The sequence below is a fragment of the Dicentrarchus labrax genome, unplaced genomic scaffold, assembly GCF_905237075.1.
Source record: "Dicentrarchus labrax unplaced genomic scaffold, dlabrax2021, whole genome shotgun sequence".
Classification (NCBI taxonomy): domain Eukaryota; kingdom Metazoa; phylum Chordata; class Actinopteri; family Moronidae; genus Dicentrarchus; species Dicentrarchus labrax.
In genome coordinates, this window is record NW_026136724.1 from 12,801,962 (window position 1) to 12,822,205 (window position 20,244).

Here is a 20,244-nt window from a genome sequence, read left to right on the forward strand (position 1 = left end):
TTTGAGATTGAGGTGGGTGTATCTGATTAAGTCACATCTTGAACCATTTGCATAAGTTTAAGTTTTTCCACTCCAATTTGTTCATTTCATTTAAAAAAATATTTTGCTATACAGCTTAACTGTAAACTAATTAGGATAAGTGAAAAATGTATCCAGTTATGTTACTGTAATGACCTGAATTTATGGTGGGACGGTGTCTATGATAGATACGCTTTGGAAAAGGCATCTTTGTTTCAGTGAATTGGATATTCTTCAGATTCTGAACGCACACAAGAACATGAATGATAAAATTCCTAGGATCCTGCAGGTGTTTTTCCAGGGAAATGGAATCAGATTTTGGTAAGAATTCCAGGGAAATACCGAGATCTCAAATACTGATATTCAACCATAATAAACTGGTTAGATCGGAAACTATTTGGCTGTGAAATAGTAAAGGTTTCAGACCATTGAGGATGTCAGAACAGTTTCTTTCCGTTCTGTCCCTTATGGGTTTGCTTCCCTTATGTAAACATTAAACAGTAAAATTGCTCTTATATAATGCAAAGCCTGAGAAACAGACATCTCTATGCAGAGACATTCATATGCAACTATTTATGCTATATTTAGGCTTCCACTGTCCCCAGGAGACATTAGGCACTTTGGATAACATCCTGTGAGTTTGGTACCCAGAAACTTTAAAGTTACCTTATAGCATTATCATTTGTTGTATTATACTCAAGTTTACCATGTCTGACTGCTTATTGTCTAAATTTTCTGGCACTTGCCGTGTTGTCTTCTGTTGCAACCTCCATCCATCTGGTGCTGTGAGTGCTGCACTCGCTGGGGTGCAACAGACCAGAGTAGACCAGAGCAGATGATCACTGAGTGTTAAAGCACAGTGGGATGTCCAGACTAGACGAGTTGATCAGAGGGTATCAGCTTTCAGCCTCTCTGCAGGAAGCTGCATAATGCTTTAACACTGCTGATCCTGTTTCTGCCTGCCTGTCTGGCTGCCTAGATGTGTGTGTGTGTGTGTGTGTGTGTGTGTGTGTGTGTGTGTGTGTGTGTGTGTGTGTGTGTGTGTGTGTGTGTGTGTGTGTGTGTGTGTGTGTGTGTGTGTGTGTGTGTGTGTGTTGGCTGTTACAGAACAGAAATAGGGCAGACGGGCTTAGAACTGTCACTTGCACAGGGATGTATAGGTGGCTTCTTTCAAGTCCTCAGATAGGCGAAAGGAAGATAGCAAGAAAGCGAAGCTGGGCTTAGAGAGTGAGAAGTCCTCATGTCGAAAAGAAGTGCGAGTGTGTGTGTGTGTGTGTGTGTGTCAGATAAGAGGCTGCAGATTTGAGTGTATAGGCTTGTCTAGCTTAGGTGTGTGTTTGCGTGAGGCTGTGTGTATGAGACCGAGAGAGTGAGAGAGAGCGAGGATGGAGAGTGAGAGAGAGTGAGGATGGAGAGTGAGAGGGTATTTTTGAGTCTGACAAACTCAAGTCTCATGATGTTTTGAAGCTCAGAGCAGAAAAGAAGGGTTAGAAAGAAAAAAAGAAAGAAAACAACCACTCTCAACAGGAGGACGTATGCACCATGGATCAAATTAAATCCTTAAATACCCACGTCCTAACAACAGTTTTTTTAATATACATTTCTTTTAAACATGCGTTTAATGTCTCTTACAAAGCCTCTGCTGTATGTGTGAGAGTTATGTACCCATGTATGCACTAGAATGAAGAAGGAAACATTAATAATGTATTAGCAAGCTCCTTTAGACTTGCTGTCTGCTTTCTGTGCTCACATCTGTGGAGACACACACACACTCTCACTCACACACACACACACACACACACACTCTGTGAGAGAGAGAGAGAGAGAGAGAGAGAGAGAAATACAGAGAGCGATAGAGGAAGAAGTAATCTTCTAGTGCCCTGAGGGAGGTGTCTAACAGTGATATGGGTGGTCAGGGTCTTTTCTAAGTGCTGCTGGGAAATGGAATGTTGGCTTCCAGTCAGTCAGGTGACCTGCGGCTATTGTCATGTGACCACCGGGTCACGTGATCATAAAATGTGAAAAAGAGTGGCGCAAGTGAGACAATGGGAGTGAGGGTTGATAGGCACATACATGGATGTTTCTGTGTGCTAATGGGACATCATCAGTGCAATGGTTGCTGCAGGATGAAGGGATAAGCTGTTATAGGCCCTAACACACACACACACACACACACACACACACACACAGATTCTACACACATTGATGCACTTAGAAACACACTGAAGCTTTCAGACTTTATTTCTGTACGTGTGTGTGTGTGCGCGTGTGTAAGTCATATGATATAGATGAGGCCCCAGGTTATACAATATGACAATATGAGATCATCACCTCAGAGATTGTCCTAATCTCTGAAGCAGCTCACAAGGTTTTCTAATAGCTTTACGACATTTCTAAAGACTTACACACTGTGACCTGGCAGAATCTTCAGTGCTGATTTGTTGATTGGTTGGAATGGATTATCAAAGAAGAAATGTTATAGGATTATTTAGATATCTTTCTGATGTTATTGCACTCAATAGTACCTCCCTGATTTTTGGGATTTGGTCGCTGCTGTATCTTTAAACAGTATGAATGATTGATGCTGAGCCCGTGCTTCATCTCAGAGGGTTTGCACCTACACACTGGATGCTTTGTTTTTGTTTTTTTTTTACATTTATTTCATATTCAAATAAAGTACTCAAATAAAACACCAAGATGCAGATTCACAACATATTATCGGTGTATCTGTAAGATGTTTAAATATGTTTGATTTAGTGAATGAAATAACCGAACAGTTGAATTGGAAGCAGGCTGCCCCTCATTGGACCTTTTTTTAAAACTGGTTGCCATGGTGATAATCCTGATAATGTTGCTAGGAGTAGGTGTCTAACCTCCAACGTCTGATCTTGCATCACCTTAAAAATACTGTTGCTTCCTTAAATACATCTTAAATTCATCAAGCTCTGACATGTCTTGTTGCTCCTTGCTGTGGTCTCGCTCTGTATTTTAGTTATTCGGTCACTGATACTTAAACAAACACACACATAGCCTTTGTGTCAGTCCTGCTGCTCTTTGTGTTTGTCTGCAGACTGATCCGTCTGTTCACTTGCCTGTAATTTCATCCTCTAAAAGGGTCACAGACATTATGAAATGTTCTGCATGTGTGTCATGAATTCCTCTCAAAGCACACATTTCTGTTTGACCCAGGTTAATTGAACGTCTCTTTCATATTTGTTTTAATCTCTCTCTCTCTTTTTTTTTCATATCTGGTGCAACCTACTTGTAATGGCAGGTTATCCTGTGACGATATGAGCAACATAACCATTTAGAGTCACGAAGGAAGTTGCAACCATTATTGGGCTTGAATCTTCTAAGTATTGAGGTTTTGTCACCTTATTTATGTCAGGCAGCTGTGATTTTGTTTATTTTTGGGGTAGTGATGTGCTGAATGTGTCAGCTATGGTTAGACACAGAGCTGGTGAAGAAACTGGAAACATCAACGTGCACACACATTCACACTTACCAAAAAAAGCACATACACACTCTCTTACTAAAACTTCAGCAACAGAGCTAATTAAAAGGTAATACCTACAGTGAAATAATAATGGATTCTCCTGACATGCTAGACACAGTTGAATGCATGACTACACACACGCACACGCTCACACTTTCTTTACAAGATCTGACCCGCCCATGCTGCCCTTTGCATCTGTTTTTATTGAAGTATCAGTGGTAGAGCTGGAATGCCCATTAAACTGTTTGCATGTATGCGTATAGGACTTTTCTAAGAAGCTAGCCTACCACAGGATGGAAGAATGTAGACCCTAACTTTAGCGTGTCCTGGTCAAGCTCTCAGTGGGTGGCTTCGACCACTGATAATAAAGACTGATTCACATTCAACAACAAAAATATAAAGGACACAAGAAGAACGAGCTTGTACCTGAGGATGTGTGTTTCAGGAAAGAGTTAGGAGTTGTTTATAGATGGGAAGCCAGTGAGGGATCATGTCTTTATTTGGCAGGGAGATCTGAGGTGATAGCATGTTACACTGTCATGTGGAAGTGAAAAGAAGCAGCCAGTGGTGACACCAGACCTGTATCCAAAACCAGTGCATCCTTCTCGCTTTCCCTCTATAACAGAGCTGAAACGATTAGTCAATTAATTAACCAGCTGATCGACATAAAATGAATCAGCGACAAGTTAAAGGTCTAGTGTGTAACATTTAGGAGAATATATTGGCAGAAATTGAATATAATATTCTCAAGTATGTTTTTATTAGTGTAAAATCACCTGACCATAAGCCTCGTGGTGTTTTAGTTACCTTACTATGAGCTGTTTTTATCTACAGAGTAATCCAAAGTGTATATATACAGTATATAGTTAATAAAGACTGATTTCAGACAAGGACAAACATGCTGTCTACAACCTTCCAAAGAGTTAACAGTGGATTTAGTGACAAAAATCACAGTAAAGGGAAAAATATGGGAAATAAATTTAACACACGCAAACTAATTTTGCCTCTTGTGTAAAGTCACATCAGTTTACTATGAATAACTTTTACAAACCAGTTTGTCTGAGAAATTAAGCTGGTGCTTAAAAAGATCAAAACAAAGCCTGAGACTCACTGTAATGGATGTTTGTGGCTCCTGTGAGACAAGATGAAACGACAGTCTACTGTTTTATCCACATCCTTCTCTAGTGCTCTATTTTAATGTAATATGGCACCATTTTCTGATAGTACCTTGTTTCGTATTTCATCATTGCATTTGTTTATGCATCAGTGTTAGATGTGGGATAAAACATGTGTTGTATCAAGTTGTCAAATCATACTGTAGTTGTATGTTTTGAAAGCATTAATCGTTTATCAGCTCCTCTCGCTTCTCCTCTACCTAACTTGTTTTTGTTCTTCTGTTAATTAGCGTTCCTCTCCACCCCTTAAACCCTCTTCCTGCTTAATTTAATTGTAATCACACTCACCATAATAGTGTTGTACTATTAATAGAGTGTTTTTTGTTTGGCTAAATGCTTCTTCCCTCTAGATTTAAGATGAACAATGTTTTTATGTATGTATGAGTAATTTTCCTTTTCTGTCCTGTGTGTAGGATCGCAAGCTGTCCAAGTCAGAACGTCAGCGCTTCAAAGAGGAGGCCGGCATGTTGAAGGGTCTCCAGCATCCTAACATTGTCCGCTTCTATGACTCCTGGGAGGGACCATGCAAAGGAAAGAAATGTATTGTTCTGGTCACTGAGCTCATGACATCTGGAACGCTTAAAACGTGAGTACTTTAGACAGAAAAAATATTTTCCAAGAATTTAGTAACCTGGGGAAAAAACTTTGTCAGAGAATCAGAGGAAGCTAACGGTGTGACTGAAAGGTATAAAACACTTAGTCACAGCTAACCATTTTGAATATAAACACAAAAATAGGATCTGGCTAATACCTTATTCGCATTGGGGAAAAAAGACTCACCACATTGGCAAAATTGTTCAGGTTTCATCATGTGCACCACTGTATGCAGGGTACATGCACAAACGCATGCACACACATAACCACCTCGTTTCCCCTTTGCTGAAGAGCCCTGTCATTACCGATGATGACTCATCTCCAGTTTTTTTTTTCAATGCAAAAACGACACTCTCACGCCCGTGTCATCCTCATTCCTGTCAAACCCCAGCATGCAATTTTTCCTCAATTTTCAACTGTTCAATGGCCTCGAGTGCTCGCATCCAGCAGGATTTATGCAGTGCAGTTGTTGTGGGTCAGCGGTGTGTCGACTCATTAGTGTCCAATGTTTCTAGTGTTGTCATGTGCCCTATGTAAGCCTGTGATGTTTGTCAAAAACAAGGCTCAAAGTTCAGGAATCATGGGGAGACTCCTTTCTGTGTGTTTGACAAACTGTACATATATGTTTAGTATGTCAATAACAGGGGCGTCTGTCAGTCTCTCCTCTTAGTCTCTCGCCCCCCCGTTCCCAAACTTCACTGTGGTGAATTGATGCATCTGTGGCTGTCATTGTCCATGCTATGACTGCACACCAGCCTGTATAGATTAGATGTGTGTCTGTGAATGCGAATGTGATTGTTGAGCTCCTGACACAATAAAAGGCTAAATGTGGGGCGTGTGGCGCACGGCGTGCCCTATGCAGTGCATCGTGGGACACTGGCCCACCTGCCAGCTGCTGCTTCTGCTGCAGATTCCTCTCATTCCTGACAGAGGGACAGACAGAGGGAGAGACCAAAGGGGCGGGGGGGCAGACAGACGGGAGAGGTCGATGATCAGATATACAGTTAGTTTTACGCAGAGTGATGGAAAGAGAGAGACAGTCTGAATAGATGGTAGTGAGACAGTTGGCTAAAGAGGTAGGTAGACGCACAAGTGGTCAGAACAGTAGATGAATAAATAACTATATATCCAGTTTAAAGGCAGCTAGGCAGAGTCACTGGCAAACCAATGAACCACCTGTGACCACAGAGTGAGAGTATTAATCCAGCAGCACAGTACTGACAAGGACAGTAGCGCCCTCCACTGGACTGAAAAAGCTTCATAAATCAGTTAACAAATGCAGAGGCTGATCAGACTCTCTCCATCCTGTGTCTTTCCAGCATGTTTCACACATAACAGGTAGAGGAAGTAAGTCTAAAGAAGGGGAAAGCAGGGGAAAGCAGGAAATATGTATTATTAAAAGGTTTCTAGGAATTATACTAGAGGGATTTAAATATTCAGATATGAGACCAGAATGCAAAAGCTAATGTTAAGCAGGGCAAGTGTGCCTCAAAGTATGATAATGGGGGAATATTATACTGTCTTCATCTTGTTTTGCTCTACTAAAGTTTCAAGTAAACATTTAGTTGAATAACATCAGAAAACCAAACTTTTTTTTGGCATTTTTGCCTTAAGAAAACTTTTTTCAGTTAACTAATAAAATAATCAACTCTTTTAAGCTCTATATAATATATGCTTGGGATTAAATTTCTCTCACATACATGTATGTTTTTTAAGTTATGTGTACTGCATTCATGTACATATATGAACAGGATTAACAGCTGCACAGGCATTTGGCCATCATCCAGATGGAGACTCAGAAAGGAGAAGGGACTGTTGTACGCTGAGGTGGTGGAAAAAGAAAGAGAGATGATGAGAGGGGAGGACTGATAGCGAAGGGGGGAGATGGTGAGGATGGAAATACTGACCAGAGAGGGTTCAGGGTATTAGAGGCCCCTTATCTATGTCTGTCCCTGTCCGTGTGCATGTCTGTGTGTGAGAAACAGAGAAAGAGGCAGAGAGGCATGTGTTTGTGCTGCTGCTATTGTACATGTCGGTCTGGTATGAATGTGTATCTGTTCATCTATGCATGTGTACTCTATATGTACTGTACATACATATATATCTGCATATTTCTCTATATGTGTGTTGAAAAGAGAGCATGGTTGAGTGATTGTGTGTGTGTGTGTGGGGGAGAGATGCTTTGTGCAGTGTCACTCCAGCACTGCATGCCACAGGGTTGAACTTTTCCGTCAACACTGTTCTGACTTCAGAAAAGGGAGGTTAAGAAAGTGGATGAGAGAGAGAGAGAGAGAGAGAGAGAGAGAGAGAGAGAGAGAGAGAGAGAGAGAGAGGTGAAGGGTGGGTAGGTAAAGGGAAGTAGAAAGAGTAGCAAGAGTTAGAGAGGGATGGGATAGGATTTGGGTGGATGTGAGGATGAGGGAGAGGCTTTGAAAGGTCTTTTTGTTCTATAGATGTGCATTTTGGGGGTATATTCACATAAGAGGCCCCCAACAGATTATTTTCAGTCTGTTAATGTGTTCTGTGCCTTTAAGGCAAACTCTCTATGAAAATATGTGAACCCACCCAGATATTTTGGTCTAATTGAATTCTTCTGTGTAACTACTATAGAAATAGTGAGAACCCATGTAAGAGACGATTCCTCATTTAAAGATTTACAGAGTTTTACTAACCATTAGAAGAACATACTTTTAGGTATGCTGTAGTACAGAGTTGCTCAAAGCCCGGACCTCGGCCTGCGTCTGGACCCAGCCCATACCTTGTGATATAAATACAATACACCGTTTTCTAACAACATGACGGTTGCTGGGCATTACTTTCTATTTATTTTTATTTTTTTATATATATAGCTGACAATTTCCCCCTTTCTTGCTGCATTGTTAGAGCACTGGTGGAGATGACAGTATTCTTTGTAGGGTCACTGTGCAGTTCAGTCAGCTGCCAGTTATTCGCCAGGACCATGGGAAGATTTAATTTGAGCTTGGACATTGAATTAATTGCAGTAAATAGATCAAAGATGAGATCAGTTTGAGCCTTACGAAGTGCTTCAACAAATAACTTAGCTCAAATCAGATTATACTGCCTGCTGCGATGCAGTGAAAGTTGAACGGTGAAAGTACTAGCAGAATTGAAAAACGCCAAAAGATTTGTGAGAGTTGTGGAACAATTGACGCAACATTCTTCACTCTGTACTTGAATTTAGCTAAAGAGCTGAGGAGAGACAGACCGACAGTGTCCCCAGCTGATAATAGAAAATAGGAAATACTGCTTTGAATTCAAACATTGATTTTAAATCAAGTAATCAAGAGACAGTCAAATTTTGAATGAGTTCTCAAAGCTCATGAAGAGTCATTTTGACAGAAGCCTTTTCGTTGTATAATTATTATTTATTATTTGACTAAAAGTGAAAGAGATGTCTAATCTGGATATACTGTTCTGTAGCTAATTGGAATAAAACAGTAAGATTCCTGTCCTGGTGTCCCTGTAATCCTGTTGTGTGTCCACCCACATTCCAAAGGCATATAAACCAGGTGGACTAGAGACTCCAGGGCACCCACAGGTGTGGATGTGTGTTAGCTCAGTGATGACCTGGCAGCTTGTCAAAGGGCTTCCACACAGTGTATGCTGGTTTAGGTTCCAGACTCTCATAACTCAAAGACGATGGACAACTCCCACTTTCAAGCCACACTAAAAAGTCTCTGATGATGTGCATTTGCAGGCTACAGTTCATTAAAACATACTAACAATTTGCAACATTTACACAATGTTGTGATAGGATATTTTTGCTTTATGTGGTGTAAAAATGACAAAAAAATTGTTAAATGACTCACTCTTTAAGAGAATAACCTTTTATAAGGTAAAATAAATGAACACATATCAATCTAAATCATTTTCTCAGTTCTGCTGAACAAACACAAAGCTCTGTTCATTGACTTTGCAACTATTATTCTCTAACATGCAGACACCAGAATGTCTGTCAGTGTGTGTTTGTGTGTGCACATTCATGTTTGCGTGAGTATTTATGATGCACCTCTTTAAGCTGGAATTGTCTGACAGTAATCCACTTTGGTTGTGTAAGCTTTCATCTTTAATTGAAGCATTATCCGTGTTTCTGTTGCTCTTATCCGGCTATCATCTGACTCTCGATGCCTTGCCTTGGAATAATTAATTCCCCTATGGATGGTTTTTCAGTGTCCTGCAATAATACTAGTGGAGTACATTCAGAACAGTTCAGAAGAGTCATTCCCCTCATCCGCACTAATTATGTATGTATGTATTATATGAGATGCATAGTAGGTCAGCTTTGTTTTGTGTGTTTTTTTTTAACTGGTAACTTTCAAAGAGGAAACACGGGCAACTTGAAGGTGGAACCTGCTGCTCTCTGTGCATTTTTGTACATTTTATCTTGCTTTGTTGAATGATGTGTGATTATTATTATTCTTTGTTGTTGTCCTGCAGCTACCTGAAGCGTTTCAAGGTGATGAAAATCAAGGTTCTGCGGTCATGGTGCAGACAGATCCTCAAAGGCCTTCACTTCCTGCACACCCGAGCCCCGCCCATCATTCACAGGGACTTGAAATGTGACAACATCTTCATCACGGGGCCTACAGGCTCAGTGAAGATAGGGGACCTGGGTTTGGCTACATTAAAGAGGGCCTCCTTTGCTAAGAGTGTCATAGGTAGGAAAATACATGTTCACAGCCACTGAAGACACACATTCCTTATCTCTTGCATGAACATATACCTGTGCAGTCGGATGTAAAGTTAGTTTGAAATGTTGAGACTTGCAAAGGTGGAGAGAGAGATTTTTGACACAACTGACATAATTTATGAGCGTTTGCCATAACAATAGCCACTTTACACACACACGTCCACACACGCTGTCGCATATAAGCAAGGATGTGAACACAGACACATTCTGCACCACAATGCACGCCTACTGTAGATTAATTTTACTGCTTCTAAAATGTCGGGTTATAAAAGCGAACCGCAGGTATTTGCAAAGTGAAATGTACACCAGTTAGTCTGCTAGTAAGCTAGGATTAAGCTGTCTGCAAATGTGATGGCTGCACACACACACATCAAACATACACTACAAACACACACCCTGCATTGAATACACACTTAATACACACAAATTAAAGTGGAGTGGAGAGGGCAGTTGACCACAGTTATTCTGGTATTCACACATATTCTCACACACATACACAAATGCACATATTCTCATGCATTTGAGGCAAGAATGGTATGCTTTGTAAATCTCACAGCTGCTTTGTAGTAATTTAGACAGACCTCAAGTATTTGGACACTTGCAGAAATCCGTAAACACACACACACACACACACACACACACACACACACACACACACACACACACACACACACATATGCATGAATGTGCATAAACACACACAACAGTAAATGTAAGTTAAAATTTCCAGCTGTGTTAAGGGATTTTTTAAAGATTTAAATCTACTAGATTTGATTACAAGATTAAATGAGACATGTAATATTTGCCAAACTCTGATCAGTGGCAGTTATTGTTTGTGTAAGAAATGCACCGAGCAGGTTTACATATATTCACCCAACTGGAAAAAAAAAACCCGCCAACATGTTCGTTGCTTCTGGAGCAATGATGATATGCAATATTACACTACAGATCTACAGTTTTACTAAAAAACTTAATTACATAGCAAGTATTGGCAAGAATCTGGCGATACTTATCACGATACATGGGTTACGGTTTTATATATTTCGATATATATCGCAATACTGTAACTAAGGAGATATATCATGATGTTGAAAATCAAATTTTAGAAAAACACACCGACATGCATAAAATCTAAGTTTAAATAAATGTACCTTTTTTATGCAACCAAACAGTAGGATCTGCATTTGAATTGATCACTATAATGTTTACAACACTGATATCTAGCTGTTGGGGATTTAAACACAAAAACGGATTGTTTGTGTGTTTGAGATTAGATACAAAATCACAAAACAAAATATTGCATTACGATATCTTTCTATATTGTCTTACACCTCTCTCTTTAAGACTATTGATGACTGAGAAATCAAAATTCCCAGCGCAATGTAATAGTTTGTTTGTCCTATCCTTTTCATCAGGAACCCCGGAGTTCATGGCTCCAGAGATGTATGAGGAGAAGTACGATGAATCTGTAGACGTATACGCCTTCGGGATGTGCATGCTGGAGATGGCCACCTCAGAGTACCCCTACTCTGAATGTCAAAACGCTGCCCAGATCTACCGGCGGGTCACTAGTGTAAGTCTGCATTTCCTGTACAGTGTGGGTGTGGCAGGAAGAGTGAAACTATTTCTTTTTACTGCCTCAGCTGTGAATGATGGTAGACTGTGGAGTGACATTTATGTGTTCTATCTAACAGCCTTGTTTGTCTTTTTTCTTTAGTCTCTAATCTCCATTCTCCTTTATCCGGCTCTGTCTGCCACTCCCCCCATACTTGTTTACTGACTGTATTAATAAGTTTGGCATGAGCTGCAGGAGATCCAGTCATATGACTATGTTTTCGCTCTGATTAGTTTTTTTCGCTTACTCTCCCTCCTTCCTCACCTCCCTCCCTTGCTCCATCTTGCAAAAGTAACAGTTGCACAATAGGAAGACACTGTTTGGCTGCATTTTCTTCTCCACCACTAATGAGCAACACCAATCATATCGAGTCAGAACAAATGTTACCTCAAAGACTGATGATGAGTTGGCCTTGAGTGTGACACTTCCACACAGCTCCTCAGAGATTATTTTTTTTCTACATGGCTTGAAATGAGGAAAAAAGGAAAACACAACCTCTTAAAACGGTATCAGAAATTGACAGACAAAACCAGGTCTGATTTAAATGTCCTTAATTCACTTTTAGTTTTTGTAACATTTGCTAAAATGTAGATGACAGTTGGCTGAGGGGAGGAAAGAAAGACAGAGACAGACAGAGAGGACAACAGATGCAATCAGAGGCTGTTTTAAGTTGAGTGCTGCTGAGGTCATCACCTCAACACACACACACACACACAGACACACATACACACACACATACACAGATGAGAGCTGTCTGCCTCCTTTCCTCACGGGACTGAGTTCAGCTTTGTGCAGGCTGACAGTGATGTTTAATGGACGGAAGGAATTTACTAGAAATATCTCTCTTTCTCCCTCTGTCCACCTCTAGCCCTTCCATTATCACTCTGTTCTATCTGCATCTGTCTGTCTTATCTTTTATTTCAATTCAGTTCAAGCTTTTATTGGAAACATTCAATATTTTTGTATTTTTAACGAAGCACCAGCGCAACCATGCAGGGACAATTTTACTGAGTTATTTTTGCAATGAGATTTCAAACTAAAGGAGGATTACTGTACCACCATTATCCCTAAATATTCGGCTGGTAATACTACGGAAATACAGTGCTGTTTATAGCTTATGGAGTGCAACACCCCCTTCAGCTAAAACAACTGCTTCTAGTGAAGTCTACCTTTTAAAATTTACTGGTAACTTAAAACACATTGGCAGCAGTGAAAGGTTTTTTTTAATGTGTATACCAAAAATGAAACTGTTTCATTTTCTTGTTTAGATAATTATAGTCAGACAAAGGCTGCAAGAGCACTTGTGATTAGTATTTACAAATGTCAGGTTTATTTCTTATATTATTAATATATTATATGCTTTAATGTATATTCAGTTTCAGTGAAAATTTTCAGCTCAGTAATAGAATTGATAAAAATGCTTTCGGTGGCCATCCGCACTATCTGACAGGCAAATTCAAATGGAAGGGATTTGGATTAAGATTTGCCTCGCTGTCTCTAACCGCCACTGAGAGAGAAAAGTCCCTGTCTCTGAATCTCTCAATTTAATTTAAGAAGCTTCATGTGCAGAATAAATTCCGACAGTATATTTCAATCCATATGTCCGTCTGGCTCTATGCCTCACTTTCCCTCCCCTTTTCACATCCCCAATTTGATCACACTGTATTTGATTATCGCTGCGACCTCAGCCTTTGGGTTCACAACTGTTGTTAGTGTGTTAGAGTTTGAATTTAATAGCCGTAATCTCATACACTGAAATTGAGAGGGCTTTATGTTTCTTTTTAGTCAGTCAGCAGGACATGTACTCAAACAACCTAGTTCAGTTGTCTGTATTTGTTATGCTCACACACATGCGCACACACACACACACACACACACACGCACACACACACACACACACACACACACACACACACACACACACACACACACACACACACACACACACACACATACACATGCACACACACACACACACACACACATAACCTTGTGACAACCCCAGGGTGCCCCAGTCACCTGCTTCCTTTCATTTCACTGCCTAATCCATCCTTACAGCTTCCCACCCTCCATTTCTCTTTTTGTCAGTCCTTACGAAGTTAGAAACCTCAGTTAACCCCTGATGTGTTCAACTGTTTTCAACTGTAGCCTCTTTTCACCTGCAGTTTATTGTAGATGGTCCATTAAGTTTATTAAGACCGGTTGCAGGTCACTAACAGAATGTGTCTTTCAGGAAGTTTTGGCAGTAACTTCTGCCTTTTTTGACTCTTGTGCCATTTCTGGACATCGCCATGTAATTTTCTTTTCATCTTGGGCATCTCCTTACTGATACCAGACTCTCTTATCAATCTTAAATTGTATTTGCTGCCTGATCTGTCAGTTGGACCCAAAGAAACTGATGCTTAATACATTGATTCCTAAATAAATTGATGGTTGGGTCCTTAAAAGGGGTTGCAGAATAAAAATATCTAAAAATAAGAAATGAAAATACACATCAATATCTCATTCTTGATATTTGCTCATGCTCAATATCATAAAAAGCGCCCACAGTAACATTGTAATACCTCATTCAAGGGTTGGAGGGCTGTAAGGCAGCAGGGGTTGTGGAGAATATATGTTACGGCTCATCATATAGTACCTTGACATACAGTGCTGTTGATGTACTTCATGGAACATTCCTTACCTCCAATCAGCCTTGTTAAACTGAAATCTCTCCTCCATCCTCCCTTCTTCTGTCAGACTTAATACCATTACTTCCTCTGTAAGTCCTAACTTTGTTTGGCCCTGGAAGTGTGTGTGTGTGTGTGTGTGTGTGTGTGTGTGTGTGTGTGTGTGTGTGTGTGTGTGTGTGTGTGTGTGTGTGTGTGTGTGTGTGTGTGTGTGTGTGTGTGTGTGTGTGTGTGTGAGTGTGAGTGTGTGAGAAAGAGAGAGAGAGAGATGGGGGGATTTTATGTAATGGTGAACTGGGGGGTTGCAGGACAGCAACAGGCCAACAGAGTAAAAAAAAGAAAGGAGGAAGGGAAGACGGGGCTAGAGGAAAAGAGCAGAAGGAGGTGGTCATTTATTGGTGCAAAAAGGTCGAGATAAACAGTCAGCAGTCCGTCTCTCTGCCTGTCAGTTGTCCAGAACTATTTCCAAGACATCTCTCAAACAGTCTACTTGTTTCAGTACCTTCTTGGTAAGTTATTTACCCTTTATTTGATTCATCTTAAACCTCAGTCAACTGTCTTTTGGCTTTCTCTTGTTCTTCCTCCATCTTGTAAACTTGAGTGTTTTGTGAGTTTATTCTTCCTTCCAATCTGCACTCATCTTTGTGAGTTAGGTTGTGCATTTGTGTTTAACATATTATGTGTGACTTGGGGATATGTTTATCTGTGAGATACACCAGCCTGTAATCTGTTAATAATTGCATTTCAAGTGGGCGCTGTTCTGTATTTTACACAGAACAACCAAATGCATTTAACTGATTACATGACATATTATACAGTCTAGCATCCTCCTTACAGGTGTATGACTGACATAGAATGTAGTATTTCCTTTTCTTTTGTTGTTTAAGTTCAGCTCCCTTGTGCTTGTCTTTGCTTCTCTCTCTATTTTGTTCCTCCATTGGCAGTGTTTGAACGAAATGAGCTGGTCATTAAGATGCCTTCTGGCGAGCTGTGTAGCTGAATTTCTGTTCAGTGTTTGGCCTCTGAATGGTGAACCTAAAAAACTGTGATGGTCCTTTAGAGGTTCCTTGTTCTTAGTTAAAAGTCTGTAACTATGGCAATTTTGCCCTTGGTTTAACATTCACTGAGCATTTCATTGTACTGCATTATGCTGTAGGATATGTCGGCTTTTATCTGTTTACTTTTTTCTGGATCCAGTTGTTTTTTTCTACTGCAAACAGTGTTTCTTTTTCCTAATATTCGGCCCTTACAGGTGCCTTTTTTTCACTGACAAAGTTCAGAATGGGTCCCTACTGATTCCTTTTATTAGTGTCATCCATCAAACTGGGCTCTAGTTGTCTTAATTGGCTCTGAATGGCTGCATTTCATTATTTATTCTTGAGAGGAAATCTCGCTCCATCAGGGAATTAACCCTGCGCAGCCTCTCTTACTGTAGGACCACTCCTGTCAAATGTTTAACCTTCATACAACATTGTTACAGCAAAATGCTCTATTTGCATGGCTCATCAATTTGAATTACATTATGGGTATTTCCCAGTAATTCAGTTTAATTTAATTAGTATCCTTTAATCCTGCAGTATATAATAGGGATTTTGCAGTTAAGTCTTTTGACACTTTCTAATTTGTTTCATATTTCAGACAGACCTGTTTTCTATATTCCAAAGAATAATTTTATGCTATATTACACACAGAGGCTAAAAAAAAAAAAAAACTAGCATGCAAGCATAGATCTTTATTTTGGAAGTGGCTTAATTAAGAGACTCAGAGAATGAATGTACCAGCACATGTACAGTTTGTTTAAAAGATGGCAATCTAGGGGTACCGGTATATATTAGTGAGAAAGACCACAAATGGGTTTTAGTCTTCCCCCAAATGCGTGTGTGTCTGTGTGTCTGTGTGTCTGTGTGTCTGTGTGTCTGTGTGTGTGTGTGTGTGTGTGTGTGTCTTTCTCTTAAGGGTTCCTCGCCTTCACTGCTCTTCTTTTTGTGTGTGCAGGGAGTGAAGCCTGGCAGTTTTGACAAGGTAGCCATTCCTGAGGTGAAGGAAATTATAGAGGGCTGCATCCGAACCAACAAGGATGAGAGGTGAGACACATACACATACATACATATTTAGTGTTATCTTTTTTTTTTATGTGATATGAACTCTCCATGATAACTTTGTGGAATAGACATTTGCATTCAGTCTCTTACTTAAAACAGATCACAATATCACCACTACACCGTGTGTTTGATAGCAAACAATACTGGGCAAACATTATTGAGTGTAGCGGAGTATCTGTGTGACCTCAACCTCTAATCCTGTTCTGATTCACAACCTCTATGTTAAGAAATAAGAAGTCTTCTGTCTCTCTTTGCCCACATTCACAATTACCCTCTTGTCTACTTTTATAGAAATCTAACTGAAGCTAAATGTTGTTCATTTCTTCTACTCTCTTGTTTTTCTTTACATACTCCCACTGCTTATAGTTCCTTCCAAATTCCTTCGTCTCTTGGTGAAGAATAGTCATCTGATTGTTTTTTTTTCTTTTTCTGAACCATAAGAAGGTCCCAGCCAACTAAATGACACAATGTGAAATATATGTGGAAGGCTGTCACGAGACTAAATGTTGTCAACATGTTGTGATTCCTATCAGATAAATGAAATGCCATGTCTGTCTTATTAGCTTATTATAGACCAGCTCACAAGGCGTCGCTGGTCTTGAACAAATTGGTATCAAGAACTATCAAGAAATAAGTCTATTTTGATATAAATCTGTTTTGTGTCTCTGGTTCTTCTAGGTATGCTATAAAGATCCTGTTGAACCATGCGTTCTTCCAGGAAGACACGGGGGTCAGGGTTGAACTGGCAGAGGAGGATGATGGGGAAATGATTGCCATCAAACTCTGGCTGAGGATAGAAGACGTCAAGAAGCTCAAAGGCAAGGAGTAATTTAATTTTCCATTGAATTAAAATGTTTTTATATCTTGAAAAATTGTAACAGGAATATTTTGTTAAGCCTAAGTCGAAGCCCTATTCAGAGCCATTGTAAAATAACCCATAAACACATACTTCTAACCAAATAGTAGCAGATAGCAGCTTTTCTACACGTTGCTGCTGATATTATAATATTTAACTACTGAAAAATCCAAGTGCTTATTTTGGTATATAACCATTAACATATTTACACCATAGATTTTAACTAAAGACAACAGAAGGGCAGCTGCCTGACCGGCCATTTGTAACTCATTTGCAGGCAAATACAAAGACAACGAAGCCATCGAGTTCTCCTTTGACCTGAACAAGGACGTCCCTGAAGATGTGGCCCAGGAAATGGTATGCACAATGATGACAGATGGTGGTACAAGTGGTGGGAGGAAGTAATGGATTTAGGAAAGAGAGAATAGACTGAAGAAAAGGATATTGGATGGACAGAGGTAAGAAAATGGGGTCATTTTTCTTTAAAAGAGTACCTGTGTGACTTCACCTAACTCCCCAGGTTGAGTCTGGCTACGTTGCTGAGGGTGACCATAAGACCATGGCCAAGGCAATCAAGGACCGCGTGTCTCTGATCCGGAGGAAAAGAGAGCAGAGACAGCTGGTACGAGAGGAACAGGAGAAGAGAAAACTGGAGATTGAACAACAGCTGCAGCAGCAGCAACAACAACAACAACAACAACAACAACAACAGCAACAACAGCAGCAACAACAACAACAACAACAGCAACAACAGCAGCAGCAACAGCAGCAACAACAACAAGAGGCACTCAAAACATCACACACACAGGTTTGTTAAACAGTAAGCTAGTGAGCATAGTTTTAATTATTATTATTGTTATTTGTAACATTGATCAGGAGTAAATAAGACTGTTTTTTTGTGCATTTATCACACAATACATTTTCACTGTTTATGTATCATTTTGTGATTTATGTTGACTGCCGTTTCCACCTGGCAGTCCACATGGTCCTTAACTGGTTGTAGAATTTTGTATTCTGTAACATAAAAATGTGAGGTTTTTATGTCTTGTTACTTTTTCTTTAGTTTGACCGTGGCTTGTGTTTCTTTGCCCGCAGGCAGAGGTAGAGGAGACAGAGGTGGAGCAACAGCAGCTTCACTATCAGCAGACCGGCATTTCACACGCATGTAAGACAACACGTAAACCACAAATAGTAAATACAATCGATATCACTGCATCGTCACTCGCATATTTTCTGTTTTCACTTTATTTGTTTTAGCCTGCTAAGGTCCTTGAACACTTTAATTTCTCAACACCATGGGCCTCACTTATGACAATATGTTTGTATGCATACATTAATAATATCTTAGATTAATTCCATTGTTACGGCTAATGTTTGGTTAATGAAAACCTTACTCCTATTTAAAAAAACATACTCATATGTTAAGCATCTCTCACATATTGGTCAGAACTTTGTTCCAGCTCATCCATCTCTGAAAACATGTGACACATTACTGCGCACATCTAACAAAATATTTGCTGGGGTGACACCCATCATCATAATATGTCGAGAGAGTTATTCCAGTATCATATTGTCATTGTCTTCCTGTAAACCAGGGGCTGCTATTGTTGCTACAGTTTACAGTCATCCTGTTGTAAACTAAAAACTCACTGGAAATATGAATTCTTCCTTCCTGTAATTGTATGCCGTTGAAGTTGTTGTGTCCTTTATAAACAACGTGTGCTCCCCTGTGGCCGACGCAGTCTTTCAATCAAGCGAGGAAATTACTTTCGTTTTTGGTAAATAATTACTTGATTGTGAGCTTCTGTTAGAGTCATCACTTTAAAATGGGATTTGTTAGACTGCAGTAGGGGTGGTAGAATAAGGGAGACAGGACAAAGGATTACCCTCCTCTTTTTGTTTCTCTCTCTCAGCTGAAGGAGGTCTGGACAGCGGCCAGGGTTCCTCAGTATTCTCCTCAGACTCCCCCCACCTGGGTCAGCTGACCATGTCGTACAGCTGCCCCCCCTCCAGCCAAACCCCTTCCCAGCCCCAAACCCCCTACCCTTCCACCCCCTCTGCTACCCCGCAGCAGCACCCGGGCTACGCCCAGCAGCCGCAACAAATGGTGAGTGGGGACGTCATCCAAATTACTCGCGTAGGAATCACGTGCACGTATGAGGGCCGAGGTCGTGTTTAACACATCTGTGAGTGGTGCTGGTAGCTCACAGGTGTGCTGAAAATGACCGCTCAGTTTGAAGTGAGCGCTGCATTGTGTTTTTGGTTAAATGAGTTGGAATGAAGTTTGCGGTGTTGGTGAATTTGCTGGTATTTACACAAGAGCGTGTTGTTGGTGGGTTTTTTATTCACCTCCCACAAGAAGAAGAGGAGTACCAGAAGGAATTTGCTTGATTTAGACAGATCAGTCAGTTAACAACACCATCTGATATCTGTCAGTCTATTCTCAGTAAGCTGGCAGCAGATCCCAGGTAGTCAGTCAACCACTTTGCTTTTATAGTTTGCCAGCGAACCATTCATTTTCTGTTGTATTTCATCTGTAAGTCACTCTTTCCTCAGCCTACCAGATATCACGCATCCCTCTTTCTCTCTGCCTTTTTTTCTCTCTCCCTCAATCCTCCTCGTTCTGTACATCCTCATTTTTTGTAACGCTCCCTCATCTGTTGTTTATTCAGTTAGTATTCTTTTTGTTTCAGTTGTTGTGTTGTATATTTCTTTTCATGTTTTCATATTTTTAAGCTTGCTTTATACATCAAGTTGGGAATATGTGCTTGTTAACACATCAACTCCTCGCCCATGCTTTGTTCATGCAGAAACATCTTATTCAGGAATGATGCAAGATCAGATTTTCTTTCTATAATGCATATTAGAGATACATTTGTAGATGAAACTCCACACGTCATTGTTTATTTACATTACATTAAAGTCTTCTATTCTATTCAATTCAATTCAATTCAATTCAATTTTATTTGTATAGCGCCAATTCATAACAGAAGTTATCTCAGGACACT

At 40.1% G+C, this 20,244-nt stretch overlaps 1 protein-coding gene across 16 annotated transcripts in view; it reads left to right on the plus strand.

Moving 5' to 3' along the window:
* Positions 1-20,244, plus strand: part of wnk1b (WNK lysine deficient protein kinase 1b) — a 92,144-nt gene that overhangs the window by 37,069 nt on the left and 34,831 nt on the right. For all 16 annotated transcript variants that reach the window (XM_051392186.1, XM_051392173.1, XM_051392176.1 and 13 more), the window contains exons 3-11: positions 5,103-5,275; positions 9,742-9,962; positions 11,410-11,567; positions 16,274-16,362; positions 17,059-17,198; positions 17,514-17,593; positions 17,757-18,044; positions 18,332-18,401; positions 19,150-19,343. In XM_051392186.1, coding sequence (XP_051248146.1) covers positions 5,103-5,275; positions 9,742-9,962; positions 11,410-11,567; positions 16,274-16,362; positions 17,059-17,198; positions 17,514-17,593; positions 17,757-18,044; positions 18,332-18,401; positions 19,150-19,343 — 1,413 coding nt within the window. The remainder of the gene's footprint in view (positions 1-5,102; positions 5,276-9,741; positions 9,963-11,409; positions 11,568-16,273; positions 16,363-17,058; positions 17,199-17,513; positions 17,594-17,756; positions 18,045-18,331; positions 18,402-19,149; positions 19,344-20,244) is intronic.